The following is a 13,410-nucleotide window of genomic DNA, read 5'->3' on the forward strand; positions in this document are numbered from 1 at the left end:
TATTTTGTCAGCAAAATAGTATCCTAAGAGATCTGTTGTGAGCAGGTTCCCTGCTTGTTTTTGTTCTCATCTGAAATCAGAAAGTGACTTGAAAAATAACATACTTGGAAGCTACTTTTTAATAGCTTTTCTAGTTACATGTATCTATAAATCACACACTTTGATAGCCTCTGTGCATGCAGCATTGGCAATTTTGATGTACTCGAAAATCCAGGTGGCATTAACTTAGTTGTTAATTACAAGTATGAAATAGCTTCCACACTTATTTGAACTGTCAATTTGCAGCCACAGACAAAAGGTCAGCCATAAAAAAAATCCCCATTCAGCTGTCTGACACTGAGACCATTAATCATCAGAGAAAGAAGATAAAATGCACAGATGGTTTCCATTACTGCTTGCACTTCTGTTTCACTTGCTAATGGCTGGTTTTGCCAGGCAGAAGCAAGCACTGTGTCCATTTCACCTCTAATCAACTGACAAGGGTAATTTTTAAAAGGAAATACTGCTGTGGTGAAGTGAATTTGACTCTCATTTTTATTAAAGCATTTAAAATCACCTCCTTCATAGCCTGCTAGCCTACCAGCACCCTGTCTAAATCAGACACTATACTTTTAATGACCTCATTTCTTCCATGTTACTTCTTTCTTGTTCATAGGTTTGCTCTTTGCAAACATTTGTGTTTCACTGCCTTTTGTTTTCTTCCCATGCACGGTACAAACATCTCCATTGGTATTTTCTAGAATGGGACCTCTGCTCTCCATGCAGCCGTCCTGAGTGGCAACGTGAAGACAGTGGCACTGCTCCTTGAAGCAGGAGCAGATCCGTGCCTGAGGAACAAGGTGCGTTCTGACACACTATCCTGGGCAAGGAGCAGGTGGGAAGCACTGAGCGGTGGAGCCATGTGAGCCACGGAGGCAGTGGCAGCCCATGTTTCTGTGTTAGTCCACAGTTGCCTCCTGTTCCTCTCCTGAAGCATCACCATTTCGTCCATTCATTGCTGTATACAGGCATCTACAAGGGTGCTGGGCAGTGCCACTGGTGATGCTGGTTCTTGTGAAGTAACATCAATCTCAGAATATGCAAACCATGCACTCACTCACTCAAGCACCACAAATTGTTAACTATAACTATTCATTGGCTAGATAGGTTGCATTTCAGGAAAAAAACCATATGTTATGTTCTCATAATTCATAAGTTACACCATACCTCCCTATGGTCGTGTAAGAATGATATTTCTGCAGCAAAACAAATGTGTATCTGGGTGTCTCTGGTAAGAAAACTTGGTTAGAATTCGGCACATTGCTAATACAAAGAAATCCTGCATTACATGTATCTTTATCATATCTTACTGTAAATATGTTAGTTGAGTGAAATAGCTTCATATTCGTTTTATAACAACAACTTTTCTGCAGAAAAAGATGCTCTTGGTTTTTGTCTGTAAAATATTTTAACATTACATATTTGCTAATTTCTATGAAAATGTCTTCCTCTGACTTGTGTTTATGAACTATTTGTCTCTAGTATTTGAGCTCTAGCTGGGTTTGCTAAGCTGTGCATAGGTGGTCTGGTATTCACTTCTTGTTATGACTGGGTGAATGACAGTTTGTAATACAAGTAACCCAGCACATACCTTCTGAATGTTTTGGTCATTGAATATAAAACCTGTGCCTGTTATTTCTGTATCATTCCACTTGATGGCAGCAAAGTTAACGACTCGCATACAGTAGTTCGTGTTAACAGGCATTTTGATTTGCCGCTGTCACTCAAACAGCACACAAGATTTCTCTGCTGCTGATGGTGATTTGCAGCAGAAGGGTGTGCAGTATAAGAAAGTCTATGGCTGTAATCTCTCCTACTGATTTTTTTTAATGACATGCAATTTAGCACAACAGAGTACATTTGCAGGACAGAATTCTTTTCAGAAGTAGCTTCGTTGCGAAAACAGTTTGTTACCAAATTTGTATTCAATACACACAGAAGACCAAACTCTGGTGTTCTATTACCAATCCTACAGAATAGCACGGATTATTTAATAGCAATTAAAGTATTCTTTCAGATCTTTATGGACTTTTTTTGGACTTTGGTATTTACACACATGCCTCTTCTCCCCAAAAATTCAGTACTTCCGTGGCAGAAGCATAGAGAGCCCAAGGGATACCATTTAACCTGGACAGTCAGCACAAAATAAGATGACCACTTCAAACCCACACAGGGACTATTTTTGAGACTTAAGTTGGAATTGCATGCTGAAAGGTGATTTCTTAAGATATCTCCAACAGTGGTATGACAACACTGGAATAAACCTGTCATTGTAACGCCCAATAGCGTCTTCTCTAAAGTTGAATGTTTTTAAATCATGTTTTGGAAATACTTGTTAATTTCTGCTAACCCAAGGGTTTTTTCATTCCAGGCAAATGAACTTCCAGAAGAACTAACAAAAAATGAACGCATCCTCCGACTCCTCCGCAGGAAGGAAAAGCAAGGAAAAAGCTAATGCAGCCCTGTAGCAAATATGGTTTGACAGAGAGGCACCCTGACCACAGTAGCATGACTGTAAACCTAGGTTGCCCAAGAAGGGCTTATTGGAACAGTTTGCAGAACTGATTAGCCCCTCCAGTACACGCTCCCTGAACGCATAAGGCCCTTGCCATGGGGTCACCATGGGCTAGGACCTCTGCCTGGCATTACTGAACCCAGGACTGTGACGACAGCAGGGGCTGGCCTAGGAGCTGCCTTTGCACTGCAGCCCCATGGTGCTGCTGCCCTCCCTTGGCTGACAGTGCTAGCTCAGACCATTCATCTCTACTTCCAAGTGCCACATGGGGCTAGAGTTGAGATCCCACCTGTGACATCCCAACAGAAAAAGTCCTCCTGCCAGCCCAGAGCTTTGATAACATTTTGGCTACTACATGAAGCTCCATGAAAGATGATTCAGAGAGTTACAAATGATGCCAAAAGCTACCAACCAAACAATAAGCAAGGATATGTCCTCCTCAGTTGTAGCATCTTGATCTGTCAACCTGTCCAGCAACAGGAACACAGCAGAGCAGCTGATAGCATTTCGCAATGTGTACACAGTGCTATGGGGATCCATCCCTAACCCTGCTCTCTAGGTACATGGATAGGGGAGGACCAGTTACTGGGCAAACCAATCAGGACATATCATTCACTGGTGCAAGTCCATCAGAAATTCAACTGTTGGGCACAACAGCACAGATGTTGTACAAGTTGTAGGTATATACATATGTTCTGCACGTGCATATATATATGTGACACTATGGTTTACTACCCACAGCTACTATGCAATGCACTTGCTCCCCAGGTCTGTGAAAGGAGTTAAGGGAGAAGTGCACAGTGTACAGGTCTTTTCAGCAGTTAGTAAGAGGGCTACACATAGCCACATGCAAATGGGATCACTAATTGATGCAGGCATGGAAAATGAACTCTCAACAGCAATTTTGGCTTTTGTTGTGGTTGGGACACTTAGACACACTACCTTCTCTGTGTGGGGAAGGCAGCGCAAATTGCAGATGGTTTGTGAAGAGCTATGTTTGAAACATGTTGATGAAAGATACCCCATTAAACCCCCATCATTTTTGTAGTATAAATAGTATATGCTACATCTTGTTAGCCAAAAAAAAAAAAAAATTAGAGTTTATTTTACAGTGGGTTGAGATATAAAGTTAGCTCAGTACATAAATCCAGGCACTTCAGCTGCCTTCAAAACTTGACAAACTACTGCAAAATTGCTTTAAAAGCTAAAGACAGGGAAAGTAATGTAATTTACTCAGTGAAAATTAGCCATATGTCTTATCAATCCTAAAGTTATTCTTTTTGTAAGTTAGGTAAGAAGTCATGGTTCTGTTGGAGAGAACGGAAGTGGGCGTACCTTTGCTTGTAAGCTGAAATTGCTGTTCTATTTCTATTCAGCATTAAAAATGAAAGCTTTAATTTTTCCAACAATACAAAAAGATACCAGAGAAATCTATTTGTTTAGGTAATTCATGCTGCTGTATTTTTAAATTAAAATAATGTTGTGCCTAACAGAAACTTGCAGACTAACTGGTACAGAACCAAAGAATTATGCAAGATGCTTTGAGCATGACTGTATCCAGGGATAAGTTCTGCAAAAGACTAAAAAATACTGTATATGCAGCAATCTCAAGAGCCTTATTGGGAACTTAAATTCCACAAGCATTAGATGGAACTGGACTCCAACTTCTTTAATAAGCAACACTGGAGAGGATAGTTTTATTCAGAGCCCCCATTGGGCTGAATATAAACATACTGTTTTGGAGAATGCTAGAGGGACTCTAGGCAGCCCAGACTCTATATTGACCTTTCTCCCTAAACTTTCCTCAGATTAACAGCTGAGGACAACCACACTCTTATGGTGAAAAGCCCTTTCACAGTTGTAAAGGAGGAGGATGATCATCAGAAGGTCTTCAGTAGTCATACTGGGTGAGCAATATATACTCTAAATATCAGACATGCTGTAATGATCAAGCAGTCTTAGTAAAAAATGTGGAAGCATCCACTGTTGGTGAAGATCTCCTACTTTTTCCTGATAGCAGAGCATAGAAGTGAGAACAGGGCAAGCCAACAGTGGTCCTGTGATAGCTGGAATAAGCAAGCTGAGACAACAACATGCAGGTGTTCAGTGTCTGCAGGTAGCCTCTCCCATCTGCCAGATGTATTTCCTGGTGAGAGTGGTCTCACCCCAGAGGGGGCAGCTACTCAGCAAAAAGCTGCTTCTGGAATTATGCCTGTCCATGGGAAGATGCATATCTGCTCCCCACCGTTTAGAGTAGGACTTTCCAAGTTGTGTGTCCAGCTGCCTCTGTGACTGGCCACCACAGCCGGGGCTGTCATGCAACATGAGATGAATGGGGTGCTATGCAAGGCACAGAGCATCTTCTGACCACCTTCTGAGAGGATGCAGTTACCAGGTCCTCTTCTTATATGTGATATTGGGCTATAACTGACTTTTCTTATTTCTAAACAAAATTTGATATATGGGGCTAGCACAGGTTGAAGGGATAGGCTTATAGCTCCCTCCTTGCTCTCACTAGTGTTGGCTGAATGCACACAAGCTCTGTGTAGCGAGCTCCATGGTGGAGAAATGGCAACAAATTCTTTCTCTGCCCCATCCAGGCTGAAGTTGAATCTAACTTCAGCAAAGATACTATTCAGCCAACACGGGATTTTTAGGCATGGAAACCTTCCTACTGGGAGCATGTTTCATCTCTGACCTTTCAGATAGTAGGCTGCTAAAAGTTTTGGGTTCCCTGTAACAAAAAGGTGCTTATTCTGCCTGTAGGTGGGCCTGAGAGATGCAGTACTGTTTCTCACCATGCAATTGACCTTTTCACAAAGAAACCTTAATAATTCTTAGTGTTCATGTAGTTATCTTTAAAGTGCTCAGTAAATATTGCTGTGGTTTGTTTGTTGTTCTAAAACGGAAACCTACTTTCCCTTTGTGGCTGAAGTGATTCACTAATATTGACAGTAGCTCTTTACATAGTTGTTGTGCCTTTTGTTCAAGGCTTTCAAAGTGCTCTGCAGGCACCATTACCTTTGTAAGTTCGAAAATGCACAGCTGGGGGAGGCAGCAAAATAGGTTATTTAATTCACACATCAGCGAAATGCAACAGCTGTTTATCAGTTAATGTCAATAGACAAGAGTAAATTTAGACTAGAAATTAAGGAGCATTAAATCCACTTCACAGACGGTAGGATGAAGCTTGGTACCACATAATGATATGAAATAGAACTGGAACTAGCCCAAATTGTTTTTTTGGGTTGGGTTTTGGGGTTTCTTTCCCCCCAAAAGTGCCATATATATATCCATCTTACACTCCCAAAAAATCAGCTCCACTACCATACTTTTAGGATTGCCTCTCTGCACATTAGGATCCAGTAGCCCAGTGTGCTGGGATTTATGCAGGTGCTACAGCCTGGTGACTTCCCATCAGCTGCAAGTGAGCACAAAGGATGTGCAACCGAGAACAGTCTACAGAAATGAATCAAGGAAAGGTATAGGACATCTTTCTTTCACTAGTATTAAGCCATTGTAGAATGGGGATGAGCACAAGGAAAGGCCCATGTTGTATAGAGAGAAGTAGCATCCCAACAGTGACAAGGTCACAGTGTAGCCTCAGACATGCTAAATACAGGACCTCTTCATTTAAGATGATCACTGCAGTGCATTGTGCAGAGACATCTACTTAGTAATGATACAAAAGGAGTGTTGTACCTCCTGATTTGCACATGCTGTTCTCTTGGAGCAAAACCATGTCACTATTGATCCACCCACCTTTGTTTAGTTTAGAAGAGCTAAGAGGATTAGAGCACCAGATCAAACAGCTGCAGGCCATATTTAATGCACTTGTAACAACGAGAGTTATTTGCCTAAGAGTCAGAGCCTAATTGCAAGAATAATTCATGCTTCTTTATTCAGACAGTCATGGTGACTAGTGGGAAATCTGCAAGTAAACCAAATCTCATGTTGTCTCAGAAATTTCAGAACTGGTGTACAGAAAATGAGGTAGCACAAACCCCAGCCCATTTGTACTTCACTTAAATTGAACACCGAACAGACAAAATACTACCTTTGTCTGGACCCCTTGAGTCAGCAGTGTTAAAATGATAATGCTTACTACGAGTCCAACCAAAGATTATACACAGGGCTCTGTTTTTCAGAACCAGAATATTGTGGTGCACACACAGGACTAAATGGAGTTGTGCCTTCTTACAGTGGCTCTGCACTTGGTCCTGGGAATATCACAGTAGTTTCACAGTTTTCTGAATTCCACAGTTTGTTTTGACATGCCATTTTATGCATTTGACTGAACACATAAATTTGTGTAACTCCATGTAAGACTAAAACAGAGATGTTGTTGCTTTGCTAAAACACTTTTTTCCATACCATCATTTCAATAAAACTTAATATACTACACAGATTATCCTGTCTGCGTACTTCAATATTTCCTTCCTTTCTTCTGTATTCTACTCTTTCTCTTTGTAGAATACCAGAATTAATTTCCTGTTTAAGTAAAGACCACTTTGTTCTATCCCACTTGATTGATTAGACTTCTATTATTTTCCAGGTCTTTACAGATGAGATAGCATTCACAGAACAAATAAAGCCAATGTCCTGGCTTGAGAAACAGGAAAACTTAATTTAGCATGATATAATGAGGTTTGTTTCAAAGATCCAGACATCACTGACAGACTCCCCTTGACATTAACAACCATTAGGTCAGATCTGAAGGGAAGATTCTAAAAAGCAACTTAGGAACCAAGACTATATTTCCATTTATTTTGTCAAACATGTCTTGGTGGTTCTGTTACTATTCCTAAATCTAAAACTAGCCCTTACACTGATCTGACCTATTTCAGTTAAAAAAAAGACAATAGCCTCCTGATATCCTTATTATGGTATGCTGTGGATTATGTGTGCTATAAAAAGGGAAAAGAGTCTACACCAAAAGCCACATTTTTGATCTTATGTTTGACATCCCAGGCTTTTTGCCTTATTCCTACAACTTTCTATTGTGATAAGCTACATTTTGAATCATTTTCATAGAATCATAGAATCATAGGGTTAGGGTTGGAAAGGACCTTAAGATCATCTAGTTCAAACCCCCCTGCCATGGGCAGGGACACCTCACACTAAACCATATCACACAAGGCTTCATCCAACCTGGCCTTGAACACTGCCAGGGATGGAGCATTCACAACCTCCCTGGGCAACCCATTCCAGTACCTCACCACCTTTACAGTAAAGAATTTCTTCCTTATACCCAGTCTAAACCTCTGCTGTTTAAGTTTCAACCCATTACCCCTTGTCCTATCACTACAGTCCCTAATGAAGAGTCCCTCCCCAGCATCCCTGTAGGTCCCCCTTCAGATACTGGAAGGCTGCTATGAGGTCTCCACGCAGCCTTCTCTTCTCCAGGCTGAACAGCCCCAACTTTCTCAGCCTGTCTTCATATGGGAGGTGCTCCAGTTCCCTGATCATCCTCGTGGCCCTCCTCTGGACTTGTTCCAACAGTTCCATGTCCTTTTTATGTTGAGGACACCAATTCCTACAGTCACAACTCAGTAAAGCACCTCCATCTATTCAGAGAATGTAAAGAGAAAGTGCTGTGACTTGTTCATGGCTTAAATCACTGTGAAGGATGACTTCTGGTAGCAGAAAACTCCTTACATTTGCACATGAAAGCATAACAAAACAGTGTCAAGAAGCTGAAACTAGACAAATTGATGCTTCAAGTTATGGATTTTCAGGAATGAGGATAATTATGTATGGGAACAAATTGCTGAGATGACGCCTTCATCATTTGAGGTTTTTTTTTTTTTAATACTTACTTTTCATTCTGGAAGAGTCATTTCACCTGAAACATTCTGTGGTTGATGCAGGAACTAACATCATGTAATCATAATAGTCTTCTTGTTCTGAAAATATGTGAATCAATACAATTTGCTTAATCTCCTCAGTGATTTAAAGAGATGCTAACTCTCATGAGATCAATAACAAGACCATATGCCTAGCAACTGTGGCTGTAGCTGAACAGCATGGCAAAATGAAGTCTGAGATACATACCTAAGTTGTCTCTAAATCCATTTCGCTCTCACAACGTTGACAAGGCATTTTAACTGGGCTAATGTTTTAATGTCCTGCCTTTAATGCTGAGTAAGTTCTCTCAGAGCTGGCATGAGGGCTGTGTAGCTCTGCACCTTGCCAGAAAGCAGGGATGAGGAGAGCAATCTGGGATGTAACAGTGGGGAACACAGCTAAGCCAGGAAGGGGAAAAGGATGGAACTTTTTGCTATGGCAAATGTTTCACTGGCTTGGATGCACAGGTGAAGCTCAACATTAACCTACAACACAGACTTGAAGCAGACTGCAATTTTGTATGTACTGCACAGATGTGTTCTTTTGTGGCATATATGTTACATGTATGCATACACACTTTGTATCCAGCATATGGGTATAATTCTCTTGGAAAAGTGCTACCAGAACCTTGTGGTCTGCCTGTCCAGACTATATCACATGAAGAGGCAGAAGAACTATTTTACTTTCTGAGGACTCCCAGAACAGTCCCTGCAGGCACTCCTTTGGCCATACTACTGCAGCAGTCCCTACTAACTGGGACAAACTGTTATAAAACTGACAAAAGGTCTTCAAGTCCAGCCATAAACAGGGTGTTCCTCAGGTCAGCTGTGGCTCATAAACTTGTCTCCATTCTCTCCTGCCAAGTCAGATTTTGGTAGTGCCCTCAGGGACTTCCCTGTGATAGTTCTGCCCATATTCTCCACTTCAACAGCAATCCTGAGTTAGTCACTGCCGCGGAATGGACTCAGTCAGAGATCAATATGATCAGACAAAAAAACATTTATTGCAAAGCATTAACTCCTTATATACTATTGCTTACACACACCTACAGCAATTGGCATATGATTGGATACTTGTCTTGAAGACCCTTAGTGACTAACATATAATTGGTTAAGCACAGGTGTGAGAACTTGACCTCCAAAGCTTGCCAACAGTCCACAGTTCTCATCACTCAGTGAATTCCAGCTTCTTCTTATCTTGCTTGCTTAAGCTTCCTCGGGCCTCTCACGGCCTTGCTGTATCTTTCAGAGGTATTCAGAGCTCATGTATCAAATATTCATTCTCCTGTGAGAACACTATCTCCACAACTCACCATGCAGCATAGTGCTCACAGGGGCTTAGTAAACTGACATTAATGAAACCCAGGAGCATTCATTATACAGTCATAAATGGGTCAAACCTTGAATTTGTTATCATATCAGTGCTTACGCACAGTACCTGGCTCAACTACACCCTGCACCTCTTTGTTCACAGTAACAAGTGCAGCATGTCTCCAGACTCTACTGCAATAATAAACTGCATTTCTAAAGTGTTTTCCTTCAACAGCTTACTGGCTGACACCTGGGTTTGGAGCTCTTGGGCCACATGTTACCATGCAATTGGCATCACTTTACAAAAGAGAAAATTGCATTGGAGAGGTTGGGACTTGCCCAGATTGTCCAACAAATCTGCAGCAAAATCGGAACAAACTTTGAACAATTTGAATTCAAGTCCCAAGGTTTTGCTACTAGGCTATAAATAACTTTGCCTAATTGTAATAAAAATGAACAAGCTTCAATTACTTCAATGATAAATACAGAAAGGATCTGATCTTAAAGAGTAATTATATGATTTTCTAAGGTTAGGTAGGGACACACTGGCACAGTTTGGTAGAGAAGCCATCAAAATACATTCGGGCAGATACAAAGATGAAAAGATAAAAAGACTTGATTAGCATCACTTGACATACCACACGTATATTTAAGTAAGTACTGGCAGCATCAAGCAGATTGCTGTCAGTCCCCTCATCCTGGTTTGATCTCACACGGGAAGTCTGAAGCCAAGAGCATCTGACCAAAGTAATAGGTATTGTGGTGTATATAATTAAAAGGCAAGCAGGCCTCCACAGGTGAGGAAGGCTGACAAATAAGAGCTCCTTACAACACTAAATAGGAAATACCAGCTTTGCTTAGTACAAGCATTATTCTGGTTTAGCTGGAAAAATAGGCTTGGAACAAGCTAGAGTGGTTTGGACTGGCACTACAAAAAAAAATGGAGGTGTGAGAAGCTGGGTGAAACTTCTCACTTACCTGTTGCAGCTTGTCTTCACACACCTTGCAAGACATCCAAGGAGAATATCCCATTTTCCCATGTGCTCATACATGGTGTTGCTTAACATAGCTCCCACTTCTTGGAAGTGTCTCTGGGTGCTATCTCAATCAAAATAATAAAGGCTAACAATAAATCATGGAGAATAAACAGCAATGGACAGCTTAATTGATTTTGCAGCAAAGCAATCACATACTGCGCTTCCATTTGTGTGCAGCAGTAATTCTTCAGACAGATTGCCATCTAGACATTGCAAGGTCATTACTACTAAGTGCTTGAGTTTCTAGTAGAAGCAGCAACACCAGTTTCATTTCTGCAATGGGTAAAACGATGGATGTACAGTAAGGCCTACACATCCCTGAAGGCAATGCTGAGAGCTTTCCATCAAGGGTGTAGAACAGAATAAAGCAGGCAGCTATTTTACACAAGCTTCCTGGCAGGCACCTTTACACTATTCACTGTATCCAGTGAGGAAAAGACCTGATTTAATTGTAACAATTAAAGGACTTGTTTGGTGCCATGGAGTGATGAATGAATGATGAAAATATTGGTCTTTTCTTCGAAGCAGCAAAATTTAGTTTTGTATATGCTGCTGAGAGCCAGAAAATTATTTCCCATTAGTCTTCCAAGCCGACAGTCCCTACCAGCTATGCATAATCCTGGGTTTAATCCCAGGGTTAAATCCTTTAACTAGAGCAGCTATGAATGGGGATGGTCTCTTTTGGGCCATGTTTACCACAGAAAAGGCAATGAGCTGCTGGCAGCATTGATCTGGGTTAACTATTCAGAGCTACTTGTTCCCTGCCTGGAAGGAAAGAGATATCTTTAAGATGACACAATCAACAATGCCAACTTTATCATTGATGACACTCATGCAACTACACTTACATGCCTGGGAGCTGCTAGACATCGGTCTGCATCCTCACCCACTCTTAGTGGTCCCTGCAGCTACCAAATAGGAGGATGTGGAGGAAGGGAGCTACACTCTTCTCAGGCAAAGAGGCACAAACTAAGGATGGAACATGGAAACAGCTCTTTAGATACAAAAAAAAAAACAAACCAAAAAAACCCAAAAAACAGCCAAACCAAAAAATATTTTACTCTAACTGTGGTCAAAGAGTGGAACAGTATGTCCAAAGAGGTTGTGAAATCTCCATCTCCGAAACTATTTATAACACAACCAGACAATTCCCTGAGCCACCTGGTCTAACTGGATTCTGCTTTCAGCAGAATGTTGGACTACATGACCTTCCACAGGTCCCTGCCCAACACATTTGCCCATGAGATTATGACACCAAGACTAGTCTGCATTTTTGTCAGCAGATGGCAATATCAGCTAAATTACATATTTTACTCCAGCAGCACATTGTGCAGTACCCTACCATGAAAGCAATAAAGTGGCTGAGAAATCAGAGAGGCTGCATGGGAATGTGTCCCACCCCACTTTTAGTGTGCCTCCTCCCAGCCAGATCCCAAACAAACTGATCCCAAACAAACAGATCCCAAGCACAGTGGCAGAGTGCCATCAGCACTCTCGAAACTGATTGCAACAGCAGTCAGGCCACCTGACATCAGCCCACAGCTCTGCCAGCAGCCAAAACCCCAGCAAAGCGTTCTACCAGGTAGCCTGATCTGCCTCGCATGGGAGTATTTATTTACATCATTTATATTTAATAGAATAACAGAATCACAGAATGGATTGGTTTGGAAGGGACCTTAAAGATCATCTGATTCCAAATCCCCTGCCACGGGCAGAGACACCTTCCACTGGACCAGGTTGCTCGAAGCCTGGTCCAACCTGGCCTTGAACACTGCCAGGGATGGGGCAGCCACAGCTTCTCTGGACAACCTGTGCCAGTGCCTCAGCACCCTCACAGGGAAGAATTTCTTCCCATTACCTAATCTAAATCTCTCCTCTTTCAGTTTAAAGCCATTCCCCACTATTTTGCCACTACATTTGCTTGTAAAATGCCTCTGTCCAGATTTCCTGTAACCGCCTTTAGGTACTGGAAGCTGCTCTAAGGTCTAACTGGAGCCTTCTTTTCTCCAGGCTGAACAAGCCCAGCTCCCCCAGCCTGTCTCCATAGCAGAGCTGCTCCTGTCCTCTGATCATCTCTGCAGCCTCCTCTAGACTCACTAGAGCAGCTCCACATCCCTCTTGTGTTGGTGGCCTTAGAGATGGACGCAGTACTGCAGGTGGGATCTCGTGAGAGCAAAGGGGGGGAGCCACCTCCCTTAACCTGCAGGTCACATTTATATGATTTATTGCAGCTGCACAGTAATACTACGCGGGACTGCGAGACTAATGCCTGGAAATCGTGGATTAGTAACTTTGAAGCAAAATTAAGACGCTTATGTTAAAGGCAGGATTTCTACAGCGCCTTCGATATCTATACGTGGTTTATCACTGCCGCGCCCGCACGAAGCCACTGCCCATGGCGCCCGGCGGACAGCCGCAGCTCCTCCCGCCACAGGGCCGTGCCCCCCGCCGCTGGGGCACTGAGAGGCCCCACCCGTGCGGCCCTGGCTTGAGGCGCGGCTCCGCCCCGCCGCCGGGGGAGGCGGTGCTCGGGGGTGGGGCGGCGGCGGCGGTTGGCTGCGGTGCCCCCGTCGCTCCTCGAAGGGGCTGGCGCCGGGGCTGATAGCACCGCCCGGCCTAATGTGAGCGGCCCTTCCGGACCTGCGCCTGCCCAACGGCCCGC

General features: G+C 42.7%; 1 protein-coding gene across 1 annotated transcript in view; it reads left to right on the forward strand.

Annotated features, from left to right (window-relative positions):
- The window catches only part of ANKRD29 (ankyrin repeat domain 29), a 28,903-nt gene extending 25,255 nt beyond the window's left edge, over positions 1–3,648 (forward strand). The window contains exons 9-10 of the mRNA XM_005153521.3: positions 741–839; positions 2,411–3,648. Coding sequence (XP_005153578.1) covers positions 741–839; positions 2,411–2,494 — 183 coding nt within the window. The 3' untranslated portion in view covers positions 2,495–3,648. The remainder of the gene's footprint in view (positions 1–740; positions 840–2,410) is intronic.
- Positions 3,649–13,410: the final 9,762 nt, after the last annotated feature.

This window comes from Melopsittacus undulatus, chromosome 1 (assembly GCF_012275295.1).
Source record: "Melopsittacus undulatus isolate bMelUnd1 chromosome 1, bMelUnd1.mat.Z, whole genome shotgun sequence".
NCBI classification, from domain to species: domain Eukaryota; kingdom Metazoa; phylum Chordata; class Aves; order Psittaciformes; family Psittaculidae; genus Melopsittacus; species Melopsittacus undulatus.